Source organism: Rana temporaria, chromosome 3 (assembly GCF_905171775.1).
Source record: "Rana temporaria chromosome 3, aRanTem1.1, whole genome shotgun sequence".
In the NCBI taxonomy this organism is placed as follows: Eukaryota; Metazoa; Chordata; class Amphibia; order Anura; family Ranidae; genus Rana; species Rana temporaria.
The window spans coordinates 142056708-142080313 of NC_053491.1; the positions used below are offsets into that span (position 1 = coordinate 142056708).

At 44.3% G+C, this 23606-nt stretch overlaps 1 protein-coding gene across 1 annotated transcript in view; it reads left to right on the forward strand.

Annotated features, from left to right (window-relative positions):
- Window positions 1-3488: 3488 nt before the first annotated feature.
- LOC120931776 (pendrin-like) overlaps window positions 3489-23606 on the forward strand; it is a 103276-nt gene continuing 83158 nt past the window's right edge. The window contains exon 1 of the mRNA XM_040343538.1: window positions 3489-3650. Coding sequence (XP_040199472.1) covers window positions 3588-3650 — 63 coding nt within the window. The 5' untranslated portion in view covers window positions 3489-3587. The remainder of the gene's footprint in view (window positions 3651-23606) is intronic.

Genomic DNA, 23606 nt, shown 5'->3' on the forward strand with positions numbered 1-23606 from the left:
GTAACTTAGCAGGCAAGTACATTGTGAATCATGTACTTGCCTCGCTAACTTACGGCGACGTAGCTTAAATTCCTTAAGCTACGCCGCCGCAAAGTTACGCGAAAGTACCTGAATCTAGCTATAAGTCTTTTTACTGCATACACATGTTTTTCATGACGAGAAAAATGCAATTTTTTAAATTGGTCGTGAAAAACGGTCGTGTGTAGGCTCCAGAGCATTTTTCTCGATGAGAAAAATGGGCGTTAAAAATTTAAAACCTGCTCTATTTTTTCTTGTCGTTTTTCGTGTAGTTCTATTTCATGTCCTGAAAAATTATTGTGTGTAGGCTTTAACGAGGGGGAAAAAAACGTGCATGCTCAGACATTTAAAAAATGCTAATTGTGGTAAGGGCCCCAGATGAAGTGGGATCCTCCACCCTGCACAACCAGGCACATCCAATTTTCACAAGCACTCCAGAGTCAGAGAACAGTCGTGACTTTGTTTTTGTTATTTACTGAGGGTACAGTAATTACTTGGATAGGGATGGAACTCTTCCTATATACAATCCATAGGCGTGCGCTGCAGCTGCCCCTTTCACTAGCCCTACAGGCTAACTTTTCACCACAGTTCTCCAGACTGGCACTCACCAGATCACCTGGATGACTCTCAGGAGATCTCCCAGTAGTGCTGACCTGTTCCTACTGTCCTCTCTCCTTGCTCCCGTGCCTCCAGGAGAGACTTCTTCTGTGTGTTTTTGCAGAATTCTTCCAGCGCCTGAGCCCCGGCCATAGGTCACCCCCCCCCCCCCCAGACTAGGCATACCTCCCAACCTGCACAGAATGTCCCGCACTGACATATTTTTCCAGCATTCCTGCAATAGTTAAAAAAGGGAAGAGAAGATCAGAAGTTTTCACCCCCTTATCACTGCAACACGGGAGGACGAAGGAGCGCGCAAGGTAAGACGTCAGGGCCGCCACCCCCCTGCTCTCAACTTTTATCATCAACTTTTTTACCCGTAGGTCTTCGGCGGCAATCATACCGTCCCCCCGCAATTCAGAGTTTAAATGTTGGGAGGTATGAGACTAGGGGGTACCCCTAAGGGCCACCAACAGCCTTCTCAGCACCCCATCTTCCACCCAGCTCCCCCCCCCTGGCATGAAAGATGCCTTTTTGTAAGGTGGCCTGCCCCCTGCCAGCCCTTACTGGGGATTGGCTAATATTCCAAGCAGCTCCTCCTAACCTCAACCCACTATGTCTAGATGATTCTCCAATGTCCCAGAGAACAGGGGAGGCACCAAAAAGGCTGCTAGGGTGAGTCATCCAGCCCTGAGTCACTGAACCCTGGCCCAGATTCACAGCTCAGAGCCACTAAATGTACCTACTCTAAGGCCGCGTACACACGAACAGATTTTCCTTCGGGAAAATCTTGGACGGTTCCGGTCAAGCTTGGCTTGACTTGGCTTGGACGGTCACACAGAAGTTCTCTGAACTTTCGACCGTCAAGAACGCGGTGGCGTACAACACTACGATGAGCCGAGAAAATTAAGTTCAATGCTTCCGAGCATGCGTCAGAATTTTGCGCTTTGGAATTGCTACAGACAGTCAGAATTTTTTCCGTCGGAAAAATTGAGAACCTGCTCTCAATCTTTTGCTGGCAGAAATTCCGACAGCAAAAGTCCGATGGAACATACACACGGTCGGAATTTCTGATGAAAAGCTCACATCGGACTTTTGCTGGCGAAAATTCTGACCGTGTCTACGCGGCATAACATCTAGCACACAGACGAGAGAATCCTACAAAGTAATTAATAAACTGGAATAAATAAATTCATATAGCCGGATTCAGAAAGACTTACGGCGGCGTATCTAAAGATACGCCGCGTAAGTCCATGGATGCGCCGTCGTATCTATGTGCCGTATTCAGCAAACAAGATACGCCTGAATTTTGGCTTCCTACGACCGACGTAAGACTCCTACGCTGTCGCATCTTGGGTGTATATTTACGCTGGCCGCTAGGGGTGCTTCCATTGATTTACGCGTCGAATATGTAAATGAGCGAGATACGCCGATTCACGAACGTACTTACGTCCGTCGCTGTAATCTACGTTGTTTACGTAAGGGGTTTTTCCGTTCGTACGGCGCTTCATTTACATGGGGTCATGATTCATTATAATACAACACGCCCACTACCTGCCTACTTTGAATTAGGCGGGCTTACGCCGGCCCATTTACTCTACACCGCCGTAACTTAGGGAGCAAGTGCTTTGTGAATACTGTACTTGCCTCTCTATGTTACGTCAGCGTAGCGCATATGAGCTGCGCTACGCCCGCTTAAACATACGCCGCTCTACCTGAATCCGGCTAATAGTTTTAATAATCAGAATTACAAGAAAAGATTATTCAAAGTGAAATATACTTAAAGCGGGGGTTCCGCGGGTTTTCGTTTTTTTTTTTTTGGGTGCTTCTGCCGCGCTTACCTTGTTCAAATAAGCACTCGTGTCTCCCAGTCTTTCAGCCCGCTGCATTGCATTTCTCCCGAAAACGATATGTTTTAAAATCCCGAGATGGACGTTTCCATCTTTACTGTGGGCACTGTGAGGCCCAGCAGCTTGTCCTTCCGGGATACGGTGAAAGAAATTGAGAATTCTCGTCGCCGCCCACGTCACATGACCCGCTTGCTGAGTCACATGACCCGCGAGATATCGCAGGATTACAGCACAGCGCGTCTCCTGGGATTCTCATAACTCATTCCCAGGAGACAGCGCTGGTCGGGGGAAATTGTGATACACGCCCACTCCCGCGGGGAAAAGTGATTGACAGGACCCAAAATGCTGCATTACAAAGGTAAGGATCGCGATTAAAAAAAAACAAAAAACGGATCAGTTATTGTCGATGGCTGGTGGTTTAATACAGCCATAGTCAAAATTCAGGGTGAACCACCGCTTTAACAATGTATTGATCTATGTACTTTTCTTATGGCCGGATTTTCTGTGCAGACTGATCAGATGAAATCGATTGATTATGCATGAAATTGATGGATGATACCGTTGTGTGTCTTTTTAATAATACATCATTTGATCATATTATATGTGGCCAAGTTTTAGGGATTTTACATTAGATTTTGGATAGGTGGGGGTGATGTAAACATTATGTATCAGATCAGAGTGTTGCACACCTATAGGATGCGGCGGGATGGCACTGTGACTCCGCCCCCTTTTATGTAAGTGGAAGGAGCCCATTATAGACGAGTTTTGGTCATCATTGGTCCTTATCTCCCTGAAGAGCTCTGCATGGAGGTGACTGAGTGTCCTGTATCCTTCCGAGTACAGGCGATCCTCTGTGATGAAGAGCCCTCCGCCCAGCACTCCATCTATAGATCTGGTATACATGAGTCCTATCCATCTCACCCCGCGCTGTACATACAAGGGGCGGGCTCCCCGGTATCGGTAATGAGAGGGGCGGGCCGATGACGTCAGACAAATGTCATTGCAGAGAGCAGACGTCAGGCTGCCTCCTATAGTATTGTACAATGCGGGTTGGGGGGAGGAGGATATCCGGCGGGGGGTAGGAGCTCGGAGCTTTATCAGTGACCCCTGGACACTGGAGGCATGACTGCAGAATGGCACGTGTCACCAGATGAGAGCGACAGCACCGGAGGAGACCAGGACCAGGTAAGATGATTGTCCTACTATTGTCATATCAACAGAGGATGCTGAGGTTCAACAATCATTATACAAATCTCCTCCCCTGATTTAGTCTGCCTGGTCTCCTGGAGCTATATGGTGACAACACTGAGACTGAAGCCAATACAACATTTGTTTTGTTATTTATTTTTATTTGTTTTGTTTTGCTTTGTTTTCGTTTTGTTTGTAATTTTGCTATAACAATTTAAAAAAATCAAATCAAAATGAAAAAAAAAAAATATATATATATATATATATATATATATATATATATATATATATATATATATATATAATTACACACACTTGTGCTCATAAGTTTATATACCCTGACGTGCAGTTCATGCAAGACAGTCCAAGAATTTCCATAAATTGTAAAAAATTTCAACTTTTGATCAGGGTCATTTGGGTAGTTTCTGTTGCCATTATGATTTAAAAAGATTGAACACAGTTGGTTGAAAATAAATGGCTTCAGCCAAACACTAACCATGAGTGAAAGAAAAGTTTGTGTTATCATTCATATTCTCTGAAAAATGGGCAAGAAATCATAAATTCTGCCAGGGTATGTAAACTTATGAGCACAACTGTGTATGTATGTGTGTGTGTGTATGTATGTATGTATGTATGTATGTATGTATGTATATATATATATATATATATATATATATATATATATATATATATATATATATATATATATATATATATTAGTGTGTGCATAGGCACATTGGGCCAGATCCACGTAGCCCGGGCGCAACTTAACTTTCCCGATTTAAGTTACACCGCCGCAATTTTTCCAAGTTAGTGCCCGATCCACAAAGCACTTACCTGGAAATTTGCAGCAGTGTAACAAGGTGGGCCCAATCGAATGGGGTGAGTCCCATTTAAATTGCGCGCGCTCCCACGCCGGACGTACTGCGCATGCTCCGTCGGGTAAATTACCCGACGTGCATTGCGCTAACTGACGTCGCACCGACGTCATTTGCTTAGACGTTAACGTAAATGCCGTCCAGCGCCATTCACGGACGTCTTACGCAAACGACGTTGATGTTTGAATTTCGACGCGGGAACGACGGCCATACTTAACATGGCTTAAGAGAACTAGGGCTCAGCCCTAGTTTTATGCGGCGTAACCCGACGGAAACTACGTAGATTTAGATCGACGGGACGTTCGGGGATCGCCGTAAGTCTTCATTTGCATATTCTACGCCGGCCGCAATGGCCTCGCCACCTAGCCTAGAATTGCATCCTTAAGATCCGACAGTGTAATTCAATTACACCTGTCGGATCTTAGGGCTAGCTATGCGTAACTGATTCTATGAATCAGTCGCATAGTTGGAAACAGAGATACAACGGCGTATGAGTATATACGCCGTCGTGTCTCGTTTGTGGATCTGGCCCATTGAACCTTTATGCACATGGCAATACAGAGCCTTCACAACTACTCTCCGGGGACCCACAGCCTCTGCGTGAAACCAACCATTGAGGTGGATTAGAAAATGCGGCTGTATAAGTTTGTACACTAAGGGTTGCATAAAGCACCTGCACACACATGGACTTATGCTCTGAATGCAGATAGTGTGATTAGGGGGCTTGAAGTGAGAATCAGTAAAGAACCCCCTAGACTAGCAAAATATTACCAGGATCTTCACCTTCATCAGGATCTTCACTTTCGCCAGGATCTTCACCTTAAACAGCATCTTTACCAGGACCTTCACCAGCATCTTTACCAGGATCCTCACCTTCACCAGGATCATCACCTTCACCAACATCTTTACTAGGATTGTCAAATTTACTAGCATCTTTACTAGGATCAGCATCTTCACCTTCACCAGCATTTTACCAGGATCTTCACCTTCACTATCATCTTTACCAGGATCTTCACCTTCACCATCATCTTTACCATGGTCTTCACCAGCATCATTACCAGGATTTTACTAGGATCTTCACCTTCACCATCATCTTTACCAGGGTTTTCACCAGCATCATTACTAGGATCTTCACCTTCACCATCATCTTTACCTGGGTCTTCACCAGCATCATTACCAGGATTTTACTAGGATCTCTGCCTTCACCAGCATCTTTATCAGGATCTTCACCAAGATCTTCACCTTCACCAGCATCTTTATCAGGATCTTCGCATTCACCAGCATCGTTACAAGGATTGTCACCTTCCTGGCATCTTTATTAGGATCTTCATCTTTACCAGGATCCTAATTTTTACCAGGATCTTCACCTTCACCAGGATTTCACCAAAATCTTCACTGTCACCAGCATCTTTACCTTCATCAGGATATTCATCTTCACCAGCATCAGGTCACTTGGGAACTTCAGCCCAGTAATCTTGATCAGTAAGTGTTTTGGACATCTAGGAACTACTGTTACCAAAGTTCTTTTCTGCGGACAGGGACACAATCACTGGTACAGGTACTCGGTCCTGGCTTTGTGGGTGACTCTAGGAGTGTGTGCCCATATATCTATGTGATTATGTCAGCCCACATCTGTAGACATGTTTGATGTCAGATGTACAGGTGGAGAGATCTTGTATGTAATGTTTGTTTTCTTTATCTGAACTCTCTTGTGATTAGGCTTCAGATATTTCATGCCTGTCTCTGACCCCAACAACCTTTCTGCTTTCAGTTCTCATGACTTTGCTTTCTAATAAACCTTAAAGGGGTTGTAAAGAATCCCCCCTCCCCCCCTAAATAGCTTCCTTTACCTTGGTGCAGTCCTCATTCACTTACCTCATCCTTAAATTTTGCTTTTAAATGTCCTTATTTCTTCTGAGAAATGCTCACCTCCTGTTCTTCTGTCTGTAACTCCACACAATAATGGGAGGCTTTCTCCCTGGTGTGGAGAAAGCCTCTTGAGGGGGCGAGGCAGGCAAGTCAGGACACTCTCTACTTTGCAGATAGAGAAAGGAGCTGTGTGTTAGTGGGTGTCCTGACACTCCTGCTTGCCCCCTCCCCCCCCTCAAGAGGCTTTCTCCACACCAGGGAGAAAGCCTCCCATTACGGTGTGGAGTTACAGACAGAAGAACAGGAAGTGAGGATTTCTCAGAAGAAATAAGGACATTTAAAAGCAAAATGGAAGGATGAGGTAAGTGAAGGAGGACTGCACTAAGGTAAAGGAAGCTATTTAGGGAAAAAAATAATTTCCTTTACAACCCCTTTAATTTCTGTTTTCCTAGTAAGGCCCTTGGCTTGAACCTGACCCTGCTTCTGCTTTTTACCTTGCCCAAATAATTTAAATAATGTCTGCTGAATTAAAGCAGTAAAATACATTTTTATGTTACAATGTTTATAGCAATGTGTCATTCATACAGACACTCCTCTCTAGCTTCAGTCTTCTCTAACGCGCTGCGTTTTCTAATTGGCCCGATGGCAGAGGAAGGAGGAGGGGGTCCGAACTTTTGAGGGACAGCACCATCTCCTGGAAGTGGGGACAGGGACCTGTCAAACAGGTCCCCGTTCCCCCCCACCCCCCTAAAATGTGCCAAATGGGGAGGACGCAAATAAGCAAAGGTTCCACTTTTGGGTGGAACTCCGCTTTAAAGCTAAACTCCAAGAAGCATGCAAATTCTCCCTTGCAGTGGGGCTGTGCTCACAATTCATGGTTTAACTGCTTGTTTGGGTCTGAGCATTTGGAAAAGTGGATTAAAGCCGGCCCGTAGATGGATCGAATCTCAGCTGGTTTAGCAAGGACTGGCCAAGATTCGATCCATCTATGGGCAGGCTGGTTGTACTGAAGCCAATCTATTGATTCACTTCAGCACAACCAGCCTGTTAGATTTTGGGGGAAGGCTCACCACCGACAGAACACAATAGCGCTGCGGGTTGGATTTTCCCATCAACACTGAATGTGTTGATGGGGGAAATCAAGTGACTTTCTTTCCTGCAACCCATGGTTGCAAGAAAGAAAATTGCATCATCTATGGCTTGCCTTAGCTACCTGATCCTCCACTTTACTAGACTAGTCCCTGCAGGGTCTCCACCCTCCCCCCCCGCCCCCAGTGGTGCATTGGACACAAGGTCACTGAGGGATAGTCCACTGCCACAGCTTGGGATGATGCTATCTAAATAAAAGTTATTTTCGCACCTCCTAGACTTAGGTTGCATTCACACCTGAGAATAGCGTCTTTGAGCGCTTTCCGGTGTTCTTTCACGTGTTTTTTGTGCGTTTGTGGGCTTTTTCGTTTTTTTAATTAGCCAATAGAGAGAACTATTAGAAAATATGGGGGGGGGGGGGGGAATTCCAGTGTCCTGACAAAGTTCTGCCTCCTGGAACCGAACATGTAGACGTAGACCCATGGATTCCCCCCCCACCCCCCATCTTTCCAGAGAGCTTAAGCATTTCAATCTTGGCTTAATCAGCTGACTGTGTATTGAAGAGACCAGCCACTTATGATTGGATCAGCTGAACAGCGCATGGCACATAGCAGTGGAGTATCTGGAATCTAGCAGGACTCAATCATACACAGAATATTTGAGACCAGTGATACGCGACTTGAACAGTCGATCAGCGCACAACAAGTGAATCCTGGCAGGATTCCATTACATAAAGAAGAGACGTTTTTTTTGGGAACAGCAGAATGGACATTCATCACCTGAAAGGGAGCATTAACTGAGGACTGTGAGTACTTATGACATCTACAGGAGGGATTGAGTGTTTACTGATGGTACTACTGACAGGTTGAGATTACGTGGTTGTTGTTGGAAAACTCCCTGTTGTATCACTCTCCTCTGTTAGCCCTCCAATCTCTGTTATCACTGTCAAATCGCAGGTGGATCTGCCCATGATTCAAAGCGCTAAAGTGTGAATGCAGCCTTAGAGTAGCTAACCCTTGCAGTGCAGCTACAGCCCACTACATGTGAGAATGTTCATGCTTCTTTAGGTTGTCACAGATTTATCACATGACTGTCAGGCTATGAGATACAAGTGCCTTTGTAACTACATTGAGCAGGGCCAAATCACACCTAAATATAGACATAGTGTGGGATCTGGTGGAATGCTGAGTCCATCACACAGCCGGGAGGATACAGTTGGAAGATTAACACATTTATATAGCTCCGTAATTGAGGCTGCTGTTAGCTTACACTGATTAGCACCAAGCAGGTCTGGCTGGAACTCACATACAGTTGACTTGGCTGCCATTACAGTCCAGCGCTGAAGAAAGTCAGTGGAAAGATTGATTTATATGTGAGCAGCTATTTACTGGATGAGAGCCGTGTTCATCACAAAGCGGCGATGGATGCTGTGCTCCATGAATGCCCCCTATGGCTTTTCCAGGTCTGATCCACATGAGAAGAAATTCCAAAAACTGCTAAATACAGAGTCGCCCTTCATATGTGTGAACTTTTTTTCCCACCAAACAATTTGTAATTTTGTTCATCTGCTATATTTGCAAATATTGAAAATAAATATTTATTAATAATAATAATCTTTTTCAAAATCCTCTACTCTGGAGTTAAAGGGGTTGTAAAGGTTTGTTTTTTATTTTCTAAATAGGTTCCTTTAAGCTAGTGCATTGTTGGTTCACTTACCTTTTCCTTCGATTTCCCTTCTAAATATTTTTTTTTCTTTGTCTGAATTTCTCACTTCCTGTTCCTCAGTAAGCTTGCCCCCATCATCTGGCTGGGGTCTAGTCAGCCAGAACAGCTTACGGAGGAGGAAACAGGAAGTGAGAAATTCAGACAAAGAAAACAAAGAGAAAAAACTTAGTCAAATGAAACAATTTAACCACTTCAGCCCCCCAGAAAGGATTTACCCCCTTTAAAGACCAGAGCATTTTTTTGCAATATTGCCTCTTTACCGGGTGTCAAATGTCTCTGAAAAGCGATCTGAGCATGGATAGCTTCTCAGTGGAACAACATTTTTTTTGCTGGTACTCTGAACAAGCAAAAAAAACAGTTCTGATTGTACACACACAAATAAATAAATTATATATATATATATATATATATATATATATATATATATACACATATAAACCAGTGGTGGCTGGTGCTCAACATTTTTTTGGGGGGGGGGGGAGTGTAAGCAAACTTCTTAGAAAAAAAAAATGCAGCCACTGTGCCCATCAAATGCAGCCACTGTGCCCATCAAACACAGCCAGGGGGTGGCTGGAGAGAGGGGGGCGGTGCCCGTGCGCCCTTATGAACGCACCACCACTGATCTAAACACATACATGCACACTCGCATACATACATCATACCTCCCAACTTTTTGAGATGGGAATGAGGGACACCTATCAGCAAAAGTAGGCAGGCATAGGACACACCCCTTGTCACGCCCCCTTAAAAGGAGAATTGTATATAAAAACAAGATTGGTTAAAACCACAAGTGCTTTTTTTTTTTTTACCACTACTATTCCTTTATATTGGCTTTTGGAATTTACAAATGCAGCAATTTAGAAATCAAATGAAAGGTTTAGTGCTGGAATACACTTTTTGATAAAAAGTGCATTTTATACACATCTATATAGATAGGACCAAAATGAGGGACAAATGAGGAGGAAAGAGGGACATTGCTCCAAATCAGGGACAGTTGGGAGCTATGCAAACACACATATAAACACGCCGGGTACTGCACTGCAGGGGGAGACAAAGAGCACAGCACGCACTGTGCTGTGCTTTCACTTTGTAATCAATGTAACAAACTCCCCGCACAGTGCTGATTACAGTTCGGCTTGGGATCGGGGAGCTTGTCTCCCCTCGAGGGCCCTCTGCAGCAAGGGGCCAGTCACCATGGCAACCTCAGCGACCCCTATAATTCCACCACTGGAATGATGCCTGTAGCTGTAGCTGCAGGCATCCCTCAGATATCCCCACTCAAAATCCACAACGCCATATGATATCGTTAAGTGGTTAAGGAAGGAGGAGTGAGTTAGCAGTGGCGGAACTACCGCCATAGCGACCCACGCGGGCGCTATGGGGCCCGCAGCCGAGTGGGGCCCGGTGAGGATGAAGAGCCCCGCCATGTCGTTCCGCCCGCTCCACTCCCCCTGCATTTATGTGTGACATAAATAATTGTTTGTGATCCTTGCCGCTGCGCAGTCCTGTGGAGGAAGAGGAGGCGGAGCTGGGAGGTTGTCACACCCTCGATCATCCAATTGTTTGGTCAGTAGGTGGTGTGCTCCTCCCCTGGCTCCTCCCCCTTCTCCCGCGCTCTGCGAATCTCCTAACAGCTGTACCATGTGCAGAGCGCGGGTAATGCGGTCCCAGGAGCTCATTGACCTCACCCAGGATGGACGTTGGCCATAGTGAAGAAGACAGACCTGCCACTGTGATGCTGTGATGCCACCTGCCAGAGCAGCGCGATCATCGGCGAGGTACTGTGCATGATGGTCCGCTGCCTGACACTGCTTGTGATGACCTCACACACAGCCCTAATGCCTAATGCCACCTACTGTCTCCTGTCATCATCATCATGCTTCCTGTCATCCCCCTGTTCCTGGCATCCCAGTGGGATGCCAGGAACAGGGGGATGACGAGGAGCACGATGATCCCACCATCCTACTTCTGAGGCCTGTCATACATTTTATCACCCCTGTCATCTCCATCCTCCCCGTCACCTCCCTACCGCCCACCCCCGTCATCTCCATCCTCCCCGTCACCTCCCTACCGCCCACCCCCGTCATCTCCATCCTCCCCGTCACCTCCCTACCGCCCACCCCCGTCATCTCCATCCTCCCCGTCACCTCCCTACCGCCCACCCCCGTCATCTCCATCCTCCCCGTCACCTCCCTACCACCCACCCCTGTCATCTCCATCCTCCCTACCGCCCACCCCTGTCATCTCCATCCTCCCCGTCACCTCCCTAACACCCACCCCTGTCATCTCCATCCTCCCCGTCCGCAATGTGTGGCAGGTGACGTTGTGGCAAGTAACAATCTGCAATGTGTGGCAGGTGACAATCCGCATCTGAAGGCAGGTGATGTGGCAAGTGACACGCTCGGGGCTCCTACTGATTTTGCAATATGGTGAGTTGAACTATTTAACAATGTAATAATAGAAATTATGCACTTCAAGCATTTTTATTATTATTATTTTTTTTACTAGTAATGGCAGTGATCTTTTTTTTTTTGTGAGACTGCGACATTGCGGTGGACCGGTCAGAAACTTTTGACACATTTTTGGGACCATTTACATTTATACAGCGATCTGTGCTATTAAAATGCACTGATTAATGTGGAAATATCACTGTCAGGGAAGGGATTAAATGTGTTCCCTGGGAGGTGTTTCTAACTGGGGGGGTGGGACTGACTGGAGGAGGAGAGAGATCTCTGTTCCTAATCACTATGACACTATGACAGGTCCTCTTTATACTCCTATACATGTATAGAGCCATAACAGGTCCTCTTTAGTTATAATGATATCAAATAAAATCAAATAAAGGATGTGGGGCATTTTGGTTGGCGTGATTTTTTTTTTCGGGGGGGGGGGGCCCATACAACATTTTGCTATGGGGCCCTGTGATTTCTAGTTACGCCCCTGTGAGTTAGTGAGGGCGTGGCTACGCAGTGGAACTGGCAGGATCAACCAGATAATATAGAAAAAGTACAAGGACCAAATAATCTATTTATAAAACAATCATATAAAATCTTTATAGAGATATATTCAATTACATTTTTAGGTTTACAAACACTTTAATGAAAAATCGCTTACAGGGCCATTAAATAGTGGATGCATATGGATTATTTTTGGAAAATAATGGCTCATTCATCCACTGGGCTGAGCCGCCTTTTGCTGTGTCTCTATCTATCTTGGAGCTGCATGCAGGCAGCCCACAGAAGTGGATGCAGACGCAGTAAACGCACGGACACAGTCGCATGTCAAAACGCAAAACAAGCTCTAAGGATATCATTTATTGTCCCTTTAATTTGGGCGTTTCAGTTACTTCAGTGCTCTGTTTAGCACATTTACATTCCATACCAAGAAGTGATATAGCTATTTTATGATGGGTCAAAGTCCTCGGATTCTAACAACAAAACAGTAACATTAGTGAACCAGACACCCAGCCGTCTGGTGTCTTTTCTTTTAAGGTTGAAAAGAGCTTAGTAACAGAACGCACCATGGAAACCAATAAATCGCAGAGGTAGTTAACACATAAAGTGCTGAAAAGCAAACCTGCTTACATTGGGTCAGGGGAACATAACTTGTATCGGTGTGAGTGTGACAACAGTCCAAGTCAGTAGCTAGTAGCAGTAAACAGTGATTCTCAGCCAACAAGTCTCCCTCTTGCTGGGCCGAAGCTTCTTTTCTTCTCCGACAGCTACTGCTGCCCCACCAGGTTCAGACTGGCCTTTGGGATAGGGTGACCAGACATCCCCAGTTTCAGGGGACAGTCCCCTGATTGAGGACATTGTCCCCGGACCAAGTCTGTCCCTGGTTTTGTCCCCAGATTGGATTTAATAGGGGGCAGGGGCAATTTCAAAGACAATCAGTGCAGAATTAAAATAAAAAAATTAGAATTGCACCCCCCGCTCCGCCGTGCCTACTAGCATAGGGGGGTTGTATTTTTCCCATTATCTCTGCCCCTTTCTGATGATCATGTGCTGGTCGGAGCGAAGGGAATATTTCTTCAGTTTCGGGCGCATGCCCATTTAGTGTCACTCGCATGTTCTTCTACCTTGGCTCAAATCCTGGCCAGCCACCTGCCTATCTCCTTGCCTTCCCTGGCGGATTGATCTTCCTCCACTCCCCATCCAGTAGTAGCCGGGGCCCGAAGAGTAATGCTGCGTACACACGATCGGTTAAACCGATGAGAATGGTCTGATGGACCGTTTTCATCGGTCAAAACCGATTGTGTGTGGGCGCCATCGGTTAGTTAACCATCGATTAAAAAAAAAAAGGCAACTTGTTTTAAAATTAACCGATGGATTCCTAACTGATAGGAAAAAAACGATCGTTAGTAGGCACGACCATCAGTTAAAAATCCACCCATGCTCAGAATCAAGTCGACGCATGCTTGGAAGCATTGAACTTCGATTTTTTTTTTTTTTTTTTTTTTTTCAGCAAGTCGTTGTGTTTTACGTCGCCGCGTCCTGACACGATCGTTTTTTTAACAGATGGTGTGTGTAGGCGCGACGGACCATCAGTCAGCTTCATCGGTTAACCGATGAAAACGGTCCATCGGTCCATTCTCATCGGATGGACTGATCGTGTGTACGCAGCATAAGACTTGAGAGGCTGTGAGGGGGGCGGCGACGGGCAGAGATTTGCTGATTGTTGCCATTACTAGTAAAGAAAAAATATGTCCCCGAATTTCATTTAAAAAATCTGGTCACCTTACTTTGGGAGAACCAGAGGATTCTCTGTTAAGTGCTCACCTACCGTGTAACTGAAAAATGCCAGACTACTGTCTATGAATGAAAGTACCCTGGCTGAAATGACTTTGTGTGCAGGTTAATCTGCACCCAGTGGGTCTGAAATAGTTATGGTGCTGCTGTGCCTACATACAGAAAAAAACATCATTAAAGCGGAGTTCCACCCGTTTTTTAGTTTATTAAAAGTCAGCAGCAACAAAAAGCATAGCTGCTGACTTTTAATAAACCGACACTCACCTGTTCCACGGTCCAGCGATGTGGGCTCACCGAGTCCCGCTTCTTTCCCCCCTCCTGTCCTCGGCGCTGTCATTTCTACTGTGGGCACCGGGCCGTGACAGCTTACGGCTTCATGGCCGGGCGCACACTGTGATTTGGCATTGGCCAGCGATCTTCTGGGACCTGTGTTGTGTCCCAGAAGGTCACTGGTAGGGAGGGGCCACCTAAGGTGACAGGAGGAGTTGCCTAGGCAGCCTAGGACCAGGAAGGATGAAGTGAGACAGGAAGTCCCATTAAAGAGGATACACATTCCCCCCCCCCCCCCCCCCCCCACAAAAAAAATGGCATGCCAAATGTGGCAACTTCTGCTAATGTTGGGCTACGGTCAGCGTGTTTGCGCTTTGGATTTTTTTCCGACGGACTTGTGTACACAAGACACATTTGTTGTCAGAAAATTTAAAAGCATGCTATAAAACATTTATTGTCAAATTACGACAATAATTGTCCGATGGAGCGTTCAATTGGTCGGATTATCCGTCAAAACCCTGCAATCAGGCTTTAAAACGTCACTAAACCCACACATAAAAAAAATATATATATATCAATAAATGCTGTATTACATGCAGTTCATTCTCACTTGGTCACTAAGAGATTTGTTTTCTGTATTGGGCAAAAAAACCTGGTTGATCCTGCTGCTCTCCATCTCCACCATCTGTTCATGTCTCCAATTCAGCTAGGGATTTTATGCTCAGTTTTGAGTGAGTTTCTATGCTGAGCATTTCCTCCCTATTGCACCTGAGCAGCCCATGTGACTATAGAGTCACACGTACACAGTGGTAAATAACAGGCCACTCCCTCCCTCCTCCTCCATGCCCACTAACCAGCTAAACACAATAGGGGAGGGATATTATATGTAAATTAATGGAGGTCTCACCTCCCTTTTATTCTAAGAAACAGGTTGGAGGGGTGTGACACAGCCTGTTAGGGTGCATTCACACCACGATTTTGTCATCCTTTTTTTACTCACGATTTTTGCTTTTAAATCGTCCAAATCTGTATGGCAAAACTGATCCATTCACTGCCATTCATTAATTTAGGTCCCCAAGTGCATCCGATTTGATCCGCATACGATTTGATCCGATTTAAAATCGTATCAAAAAACGTGTTTGCCCACGATTTTTGGTCCTGATTTGAAATCATATTACAATCGGATGCGGGTCAAATCGGATGCACTTGGGGACCTAAATTAATGAATGGCAGTGAATGGATCCGTTTGCCATACGATTTCAAACCTACAATCGTGAGAACAGCAGGAGAAGTGAAGTGACAGCAAGCGACAGGAGAACTCTTCTAGTTCTAATTGTGCAGGTCATTGGGGACAGTAGCAGCAGCAGGAGAAGTGAAGTGACAGCAAGCGACAGGGGAACTCTTCTAGATCTCATTGTGCAGGTCATTGGGGACAGTAGCAGCAGCAGGAGAAGTGAAGTGACAGCAAGTGACAGGAGAACTCTTCTAGATCTCAGGGAAGATGAAGCTGATCTCTCCCTGGAGGACAGTCTATGATTGCCATGTTCGGCAGAATAAGCAGGACAATCGTTGTAGCACCTGGTAATGACTTTTCCACTTTCTCTGCTGCTGCTACTGTCCCCAATGACCTGCACAATGAGATCTAGAAGAGTTCTCCTGTCGCTTGCTGTCACTTCACTTCTCCTGCTGCTGCTACTGTCCCCAATGACCTGCACAATGAGATCTAGAAGAGTTCTCCTGTCGCTTGCTGTCACTTCACTTCTCCTGCTGCTGCTACTGTCCCCAATGACTTGCACAATGAGATCTAGAAGAGTTCTCCTGTCGCTTGCTGTCACTTCACTTCTCCTGCTGCTGCTACTGTCCCCAATGACCTGCACAATGAGAACTAGAAGAGTTCTCCTGTCGCTTGCTGTCACCATCACCTCCGGGCTACTCATGGTGGGAAACACAGGACCCCCTCTCCGTTCACAGCCGGATTCTCAACACACAAAAAATGCCCAAAAAGTCCGCAGGGTGACAAGATATTCTCCGCTAACACCGCCAATGTACTAAAGAGAACTGCTGCGATAAAGGTAAAACATTTGCCATGCTAATACAGTATTCCCTGCAGCCACAGAACTAAATTTTCCGTTTAAAAATACAATTACAATAATCAGATTTTTACTTCATTTGACAACAGCAGACTTTTATGGTTATCTATCTCCAAATGTTCTTTTTTGTAATTAAAATACAGTGATCAGCCATAAGGATTTTGACGCTGTTTCAGTAGTTCCGATATTAAATCCTGCAAAAATGTTACTTTAGAAGCAAGTACATTTAAAGTACACTGTGACAAACAGCGAGCAAGCAGGCTTTTATTGCAGAAGAGACATGCAACAAAATACAATGTTACAATGTTTATTGAAATTGTACTTATTCCAAAGGCAACATCTTCTCATTTACAGCCAATAGGGTGATAGCTCAATGTAAGTTTTGGGAACTTTGGGAAATGTATAAGCAGAGGGTAGAGGGATATATTTCTTAATTTATTTATTATAAAAAAAAACAAGCGGAGTGAAATTATTCAGTGAATTGATACATCAGATCGCACAAGTCTGTGAAAAAAAAATCAATGACTGTTGTTTGATATAATGTTACTAATGGGAGACAACACAAATTACTAGGAACGGATTTGTTGGGAACCAGTTTATTGTATATTATGCTACAGAAAGGGAAACCTTGTTCTAAAAAAAAAAAAAAAAAAACCTACATTATTTAAAATCAGGATCCGATTTTTTTTTTTTACATACGATTCCATCCGATTTAACGGTCTGTTTTTCGGATGGAAAAATCGTGATGTGAACCTAGACTTACTGGCATAAATCCACCCACACCATATTATTGCCAACAAAAATAAAATATTTGATTTCAAATATATATTTGTATGACTAGTTAAAACAGTTTTATTGATATAAATTATTTATTTTTACTCTGTGTTCCAAAGGCTGTTTTTTTTTCTATATTGAACATGTGACCACCAGCAAAGGACTAGAAGCTCCTCCTGCTTATGTTTCCCTGCAGACAGGCTGGGGAAGATCTGGGTCATGATGTTTTTTTTTTATTAATTACAGTGCCATCCATATACAGAAATAGAAGGGACAATGTAAATGAAACCGTGTGTGTTTAGTATGACTTTGAAGTGATTGTAAACCCTTATTTATTTTTTTTAATTACAAACATGTTATACTTACCTGCTCTGTGCAATGGTTTTGCACAAACGGCCCGATCCTCCTCTTCTCAGGTCCTCCTGCTGAGTGGCCACCATAGCAAGGCACAGGGTGTGGCTTGGCCCCACCCCCTGCTTCCTCCATACAGGGTGTAATTAAGCCTCCCGCTGCTGTCTTTGAGCCTATGAGGAGGGAGAGAGCCTCTGCTCTCATGCACATTACTTGATCGAGATCGGGCTCAGGTAAGTATAAGGGGGGATTGCGGGGGGCGCTGCACTCAGAAGGGTTTTTACCTCAATGCAGAGAATGCAATAAGGTTAAAACCTTCAGACTTTAGAACCAGTTTAATCTGTGGGTGGGGCTGGCTTCAGGCCAAATGTAAATTTGAAGTCGAATTCCAGGCTTTTGTTTTAACTAACTATGCTTAAAAATGCTACTTCCCTTTTCTAACACCAATACTAACCAACCTGTGTAAAAAAAATTGTATATTCTTACCTATTCTCGGGCTTCTCCTGTCCAGTCACATGATCTCTCCTGTGTTAGCCAGTGCTGACAACAGGGGAGAGAGTGCCCAACAATGGCTGGTAATGAGTCATGATGCCTACTGTGGCCCATCCAGTGCCAGGACAAGGTCATCTAGCATCCATGGCAAAGATGCCAAATGGCGCCCCCTCCCCAAAATGTATGAGCATTTTGTGCCAGCAAAAATCCCCTCCCTCCCCTCCCAAAAAATGTCAGCACTAACTTGCACAATTACCCCAAGCATAAATTCCCTTTAGAAAACAAAATTTTCTCCAAATAAAAATTCCTCCTCTTTCAGTATTCTTGCCAGTTTGTAGGTAGGCACTCTCTATGCAGTGCCGCCCCACCTCGCATAATACCACAGCGCCCAGAGCAGCCGATCCTCTTGCCTGCCACCTGTCCCGGCCCTGGGCCCATCTGCTGTTGGCGCTCCCTCATCCCCCTGCATCAACCATTGCCTGACACAGGGGGGCTGGAGTGGCCTGAAATACAGATCTTCCACAGGGTAGTTATTATAGGCGTTAGGAGGTGGGGGGGGGGGGGGGGTTAAGCATATTCATTTAAAGCCTGGAATTCTACTTTAAGTAGAACCACTGATACCAATTTTGGTTGACATTCACCCATAGAGCCCAATATTCCACAGACATAAGTGATTTTATGTGTTATTCTTTTCTGGTGCACACTATGACATTGACACCAATGATTTGAGGGATTATTCTCCCTTGGGGCACACTATCCCACTGACATCAATGATTTGATACATTGAGCACTTCTGGAGGGCTCTATCCCACTGACACCAAGGGACCATGATCCAACTGCCAATGCCAATGATTTGGGGGACTGTTCTCTCACTTGTGGCCAAAATTCCACTGGCACCAATGGGGGGGGGGGGCTATTCTCCCCTGGGAACCACTATCCCATCGACACCAATCATTTGGGGGCTGTTCTCTCCAGGGGCCATGATCCCACTGACACCAATGATTTGTGTGTGTATGCTCCCACTGGTGGCCACAATCCCACTAACATCAATAATTTGGGGGTAGTCTCCACTGGGGGCAACAATCCCACTGACTCCAATAATATTAGGGCTATTTTCCCCAGGGGGCCATGATCTCACTGACATTAATGAGTTGGGGACTATTCTCCCCAGGGCACCAGTGATTTGGGGTCTAGTTTCCCCAGGGGGCCATGATCTTACTGACACAAATTTATTTGGGGGCTATTGTCCCACTGGGGACAACTATCCCACTGACACCAATGTCTATTCTTCTTTTTTTTTTTTTTTTATATTATTTTTTATTGAAAAATAGAACCTTTTAAAATACACAGAACAGAGAGACTAAGCAAAACGGACAATCAGATCTTACCAGCTAGTCACACAATAGTAATCTTAGGAAGTAGCACAGGGCAGAGATGTCAGTATTCTCTCAGTAATATCCTTTACACACATCATAAAACATTAATAAAAAGAAAAGAAGAAAAGAATAGGAAGAAAAAAAAGGGGGGGGGGGGATGAGGTGGAAGGGGAGGGGGTGGGGTATCTGCCTCGGTCCTTTCTCTCCCATAACATATGATCAACAAACATCACATTGCTTAGGCTGAGACATAATTTCCATGTAAGCGGGGGGTATATTTGAAGGCAAACCAGCAGGATCATATTTTCTTTGCCAAATCAGACTTGTTTCTAAGGGAGTGCGTAAGGTCTTCCATATAGTACATATGGTCAAATTTTATTAGCCATTGGCACAACATGGGTATGGTCGATTGCTTCCAGTAACGGGGAATAAGTGAGGCGTTATAGATTTCTCCGTAGAACTAGGCATTTGTGTGGACAGGGCCACAATGCTTGAAGGGGTAGTCACTTGATGTAGTAGAGATATAGATCCAAGTTTTCAAACATACATTTTGGGGTCTATGTTCCCAGGCGCAAAGAAGTTGTGGGCAGTTAAATGCAGTAGGGGCGAGTTATGTGCCAAGCCATGCGCCTTACATAGCGAGTCCCATACCATGAGGGTAGAGTGTGTAAGCGGTGAGGTAGTTAAGGATAAAGTCCTGTATTTCTTAGAGATCCAAATTTGTAGGAAAAGATCTGTCCCACTGTGCTCAATTTCCTTGCTCACCCAGAGCTTAGAGTCTTTATGATATTTCCAATTAGAGATTCTATTTAACACAATTGCCATGAAATACCTCTTAAGATCAGGTAGGGCTAAGCCTCCTTCCCCTTTGGGTCTAGTGAGGAGGGTCCTGGCGAGTCTGGGGCATCTTCTGTTCCACACATATTTACCAATTAGCGATCTTACTATCGTATAGAAACCAGCAGGCATTCTATATGGGATCATCTGTAGCAAAAACGGCAGCCTGGGCAGAACAGTCATCTTCACAACACTAATTCTCCCCAGCCAGGAATGGGCAATTTAAGACCATTTTTGCAGGTCAGACTTAATTGCATTTAACAGGGGCAGGAAAGTAGTGTGGAATAAGGCTGGGCTGGGGGTGAGAATATATATATATATTTATTTATTTATTTATTTATTTATTTATTTATTTATTTATTGTATACCTAGGTATTTCATCTTGCGCACCTGCCAGGTAAAGGGGAAAGATCTTTTCAGGAGGGCTATCATTTTACCTGGAACTGATATATTTAAGATTTACGATTTTGACATGTTAAAATGTAAATTAGAACATTTTAAAATTAGAGATGTCACTAAACACTGAAAATGGTGACATGGGGTTAGGAAGGGATATCGGGGGGGCTGTTGGATGTAGAACAGAATGTCACCCACATATGCAGCGTATTTGTGTTCTGAGTCTCCCACGGTAATCCCATGAATGCATGGGTTGTGTCTGACTGTCGATAAAAATGGCTCCATTGATAAGGCAAATAAGATAGGCGAAAGAGGGCAGCCTTGACGCGTGCCATTGTATAATGTGAAGGAATCACTTCGGGTGCCATTGATACACAATTGGGCCATGGGGAAGTTTATAAAGGGCTTAAATTTGGCGTAGCAAGGCCTCAATAATACCCAGATGAGACAGCGTTGCCATGAGATAATCCCAGTCCACCCTATCAAATGCCTTTTCCGCGTCCGTTGAGAGCAGAAGGGTGGGCTGGGAAGATCCAAGCGCATATTCCATCAAGGATAGGGTGCGGAGGGACTTATTATGTGCTTCCCTGCCCAGGATAAATCCTGTTTGGTCTCTGGAGACCCACTGCGGGATCAGGGGGAGGAGCCTGTTAGCAATAACTTTGGCATATAATTTAGCGTCAATATTCAACAACGAAATGGGGTGGTAACTTCCACAAGTGCTGGAATCCTTGCCAGGTTTGGGTATTGCAGTAATGTGCGCGTGGAGAGTCTCAGGTCGGAGGGCACCACCAGAAGATCGCGTTGGCATAGTAGGTCAAGCGTAGTAGCAAGACTTCTGCAAAAGAGCGGTAGTACGCTACTGTGAAGCTACCAGGGCCAGGCGCCTTGCCATTGGCCATGGCTCTCAGGGCAACGCCCACCTCTGAGGCAGTGAACTCTCCTTCCAAAGTAGCAAGGGTATCTGATGGAAGTGTAGGTAAGTTGGCCTGAGTAAAGTAATCCTGAATAAGCTTGATCCTAGTGTCCCGATTCACTTTAGTGTGTTTGAATGTGATATAAATGTTGGTAAAACGAACAAAATTCTTTAGCGATAGCCGGCGTGTCATGTACTAAAGCAGAATACGCTGTCTTAATTCTAGCTATGAAGCTTTTCTGTTGCAATGAGCGGGCCACCAATGTCTATTCTAATTACAGTAACATATGTTTAACTGATTAAACCTTTAAATATATATTTTGCATTCCCATACTTGTATTCCTATTTATTTTTTTACTGTTGGGGCATGCAAGGTTTTAGAAGAATTTACTGAGCCCCAATCTCATTAAGGTTGAAAACCACCTACCTAGAGTATAAGGTGTCTACCTAGAGTATGTTTACTGGAAAGAATATGCCAGATCCATAAAAGCCAAATAATATGCTAGAATCTTACCAGAAAAGGATGTCCTGAGAGATCTTTGAGCACAATTCTGTTCTTTTCTCACATTATAAATCAGTCTTTGATAATACATAACATAATAACAGTGAATTAGTAAGTTATTGGATAACATGGCAAGATGTCATATTGACCTTCTGTTGCGCTGGTGGTTGCAGCTGCTTTTTGTGACAGTGACAGCTGAGACCAACTGACTTCAGCTGTCCATCTCAATCTTCTCCTGTCTGATAACGGTACTTCTACTGACAGGACACTTACAGTAACCGGGACAATATAAGGTAGGAGGCACACATAAAACTGAGATCTGTACTGACCAACTCTGCACTACATGATGGGATACATTCTCCAATTTATTATGGTTTTTAATATTGTATTCTAGGTATGGGCACCAGCTTGTGTATTAAGTTGTGGCTTATGTAATACACACTGGAGTTGATTTACTAAAACCGGAGAGTGCAAAATCTGGTGCAGCTGTGCATAGAAACCAATCCGTTTTTTTTTTTTTTGTCAAAGCTTCATTAAACAAGCTGAAGTTAGAAGCTGATTGGCTACCATGCACAGCTGCACCAGATGTTGTACTCTCTAGTTTTAGGAAATCTCCTCCACTGTAATGTTCCAGTAGATCAGATATGTGCAAACACCTCCTATAGGTTGGGATGCTAAGAAGGAACGGGTTTCCTAATGACAGCATTACATATACTACTAATTATTTATAGTATGGAGAGAGAGTAATTACATTAGATTATCATTCTTCTTTAACAAAATGATTTAATGTATGTTTTAGCTGTAAAATATAAAAAGTAATTACTGTGTGTGTCAGGTTTTTCTGTGATCTGCCCCGTGTTGACTGCTGGGTGATTGAGCCAGTTTGTGCCAGCTGCATACGGCTAGCTATATAAATACATCTGAGCATTACATAAAGAAACAGAGGTAAATGACCTTCATAGGGTCATAAAATTGACAAAGCACATTTTACATTGTTTTGGTTGAACATACAGTATACTTGCATATAGTTATTGTGGATCATTATCATATTTTCATTGAAAGAATTGTATAAAGTTCTGTTGCATTAAAGTGATTGGATTGTAAATGATCACCTTGTGGAACAGGGGTAGGCAACCTTTTCAGCAGAACGTGACAAATCTTTTTCGAAGAATCTGTCTGCTACATAAAACAAAATGTCAACTTCAGACTCAATCACAAAAAGTACATTTTATAACGTAATTTCTGAAAACAACTTGAATAATAGTAAGTCTGCGAGGCAAGTCTGGTAAAATTCAAAGGAATATGCCAGTGGCGGACTACTGCAGAATCTACAGTTGGGGGAAAAAAAATTGTGATATTGGTCATCCTAATGTAGTACTTTCAGATTATTCCCAATTCCTGCCCCTTCACACCTCAGATCAGTCCCAATTCCTGCCCCTTCACACCTCAGATCAGTCCCAATTCCTGCCCCTTCACACCTCGAATCAGTCCCAATTCCTGCCCCTTTACACCTCGAATCAGTCCCAATTCCTGCCTTTTCACACCTCGGATCATTGCCAATTCTTGCACCATATAAGTGCTGTAAATGACTGGCTTTGTGAGTACTGCAAAGCCAGATATACAGCATTACTCATAAAGTC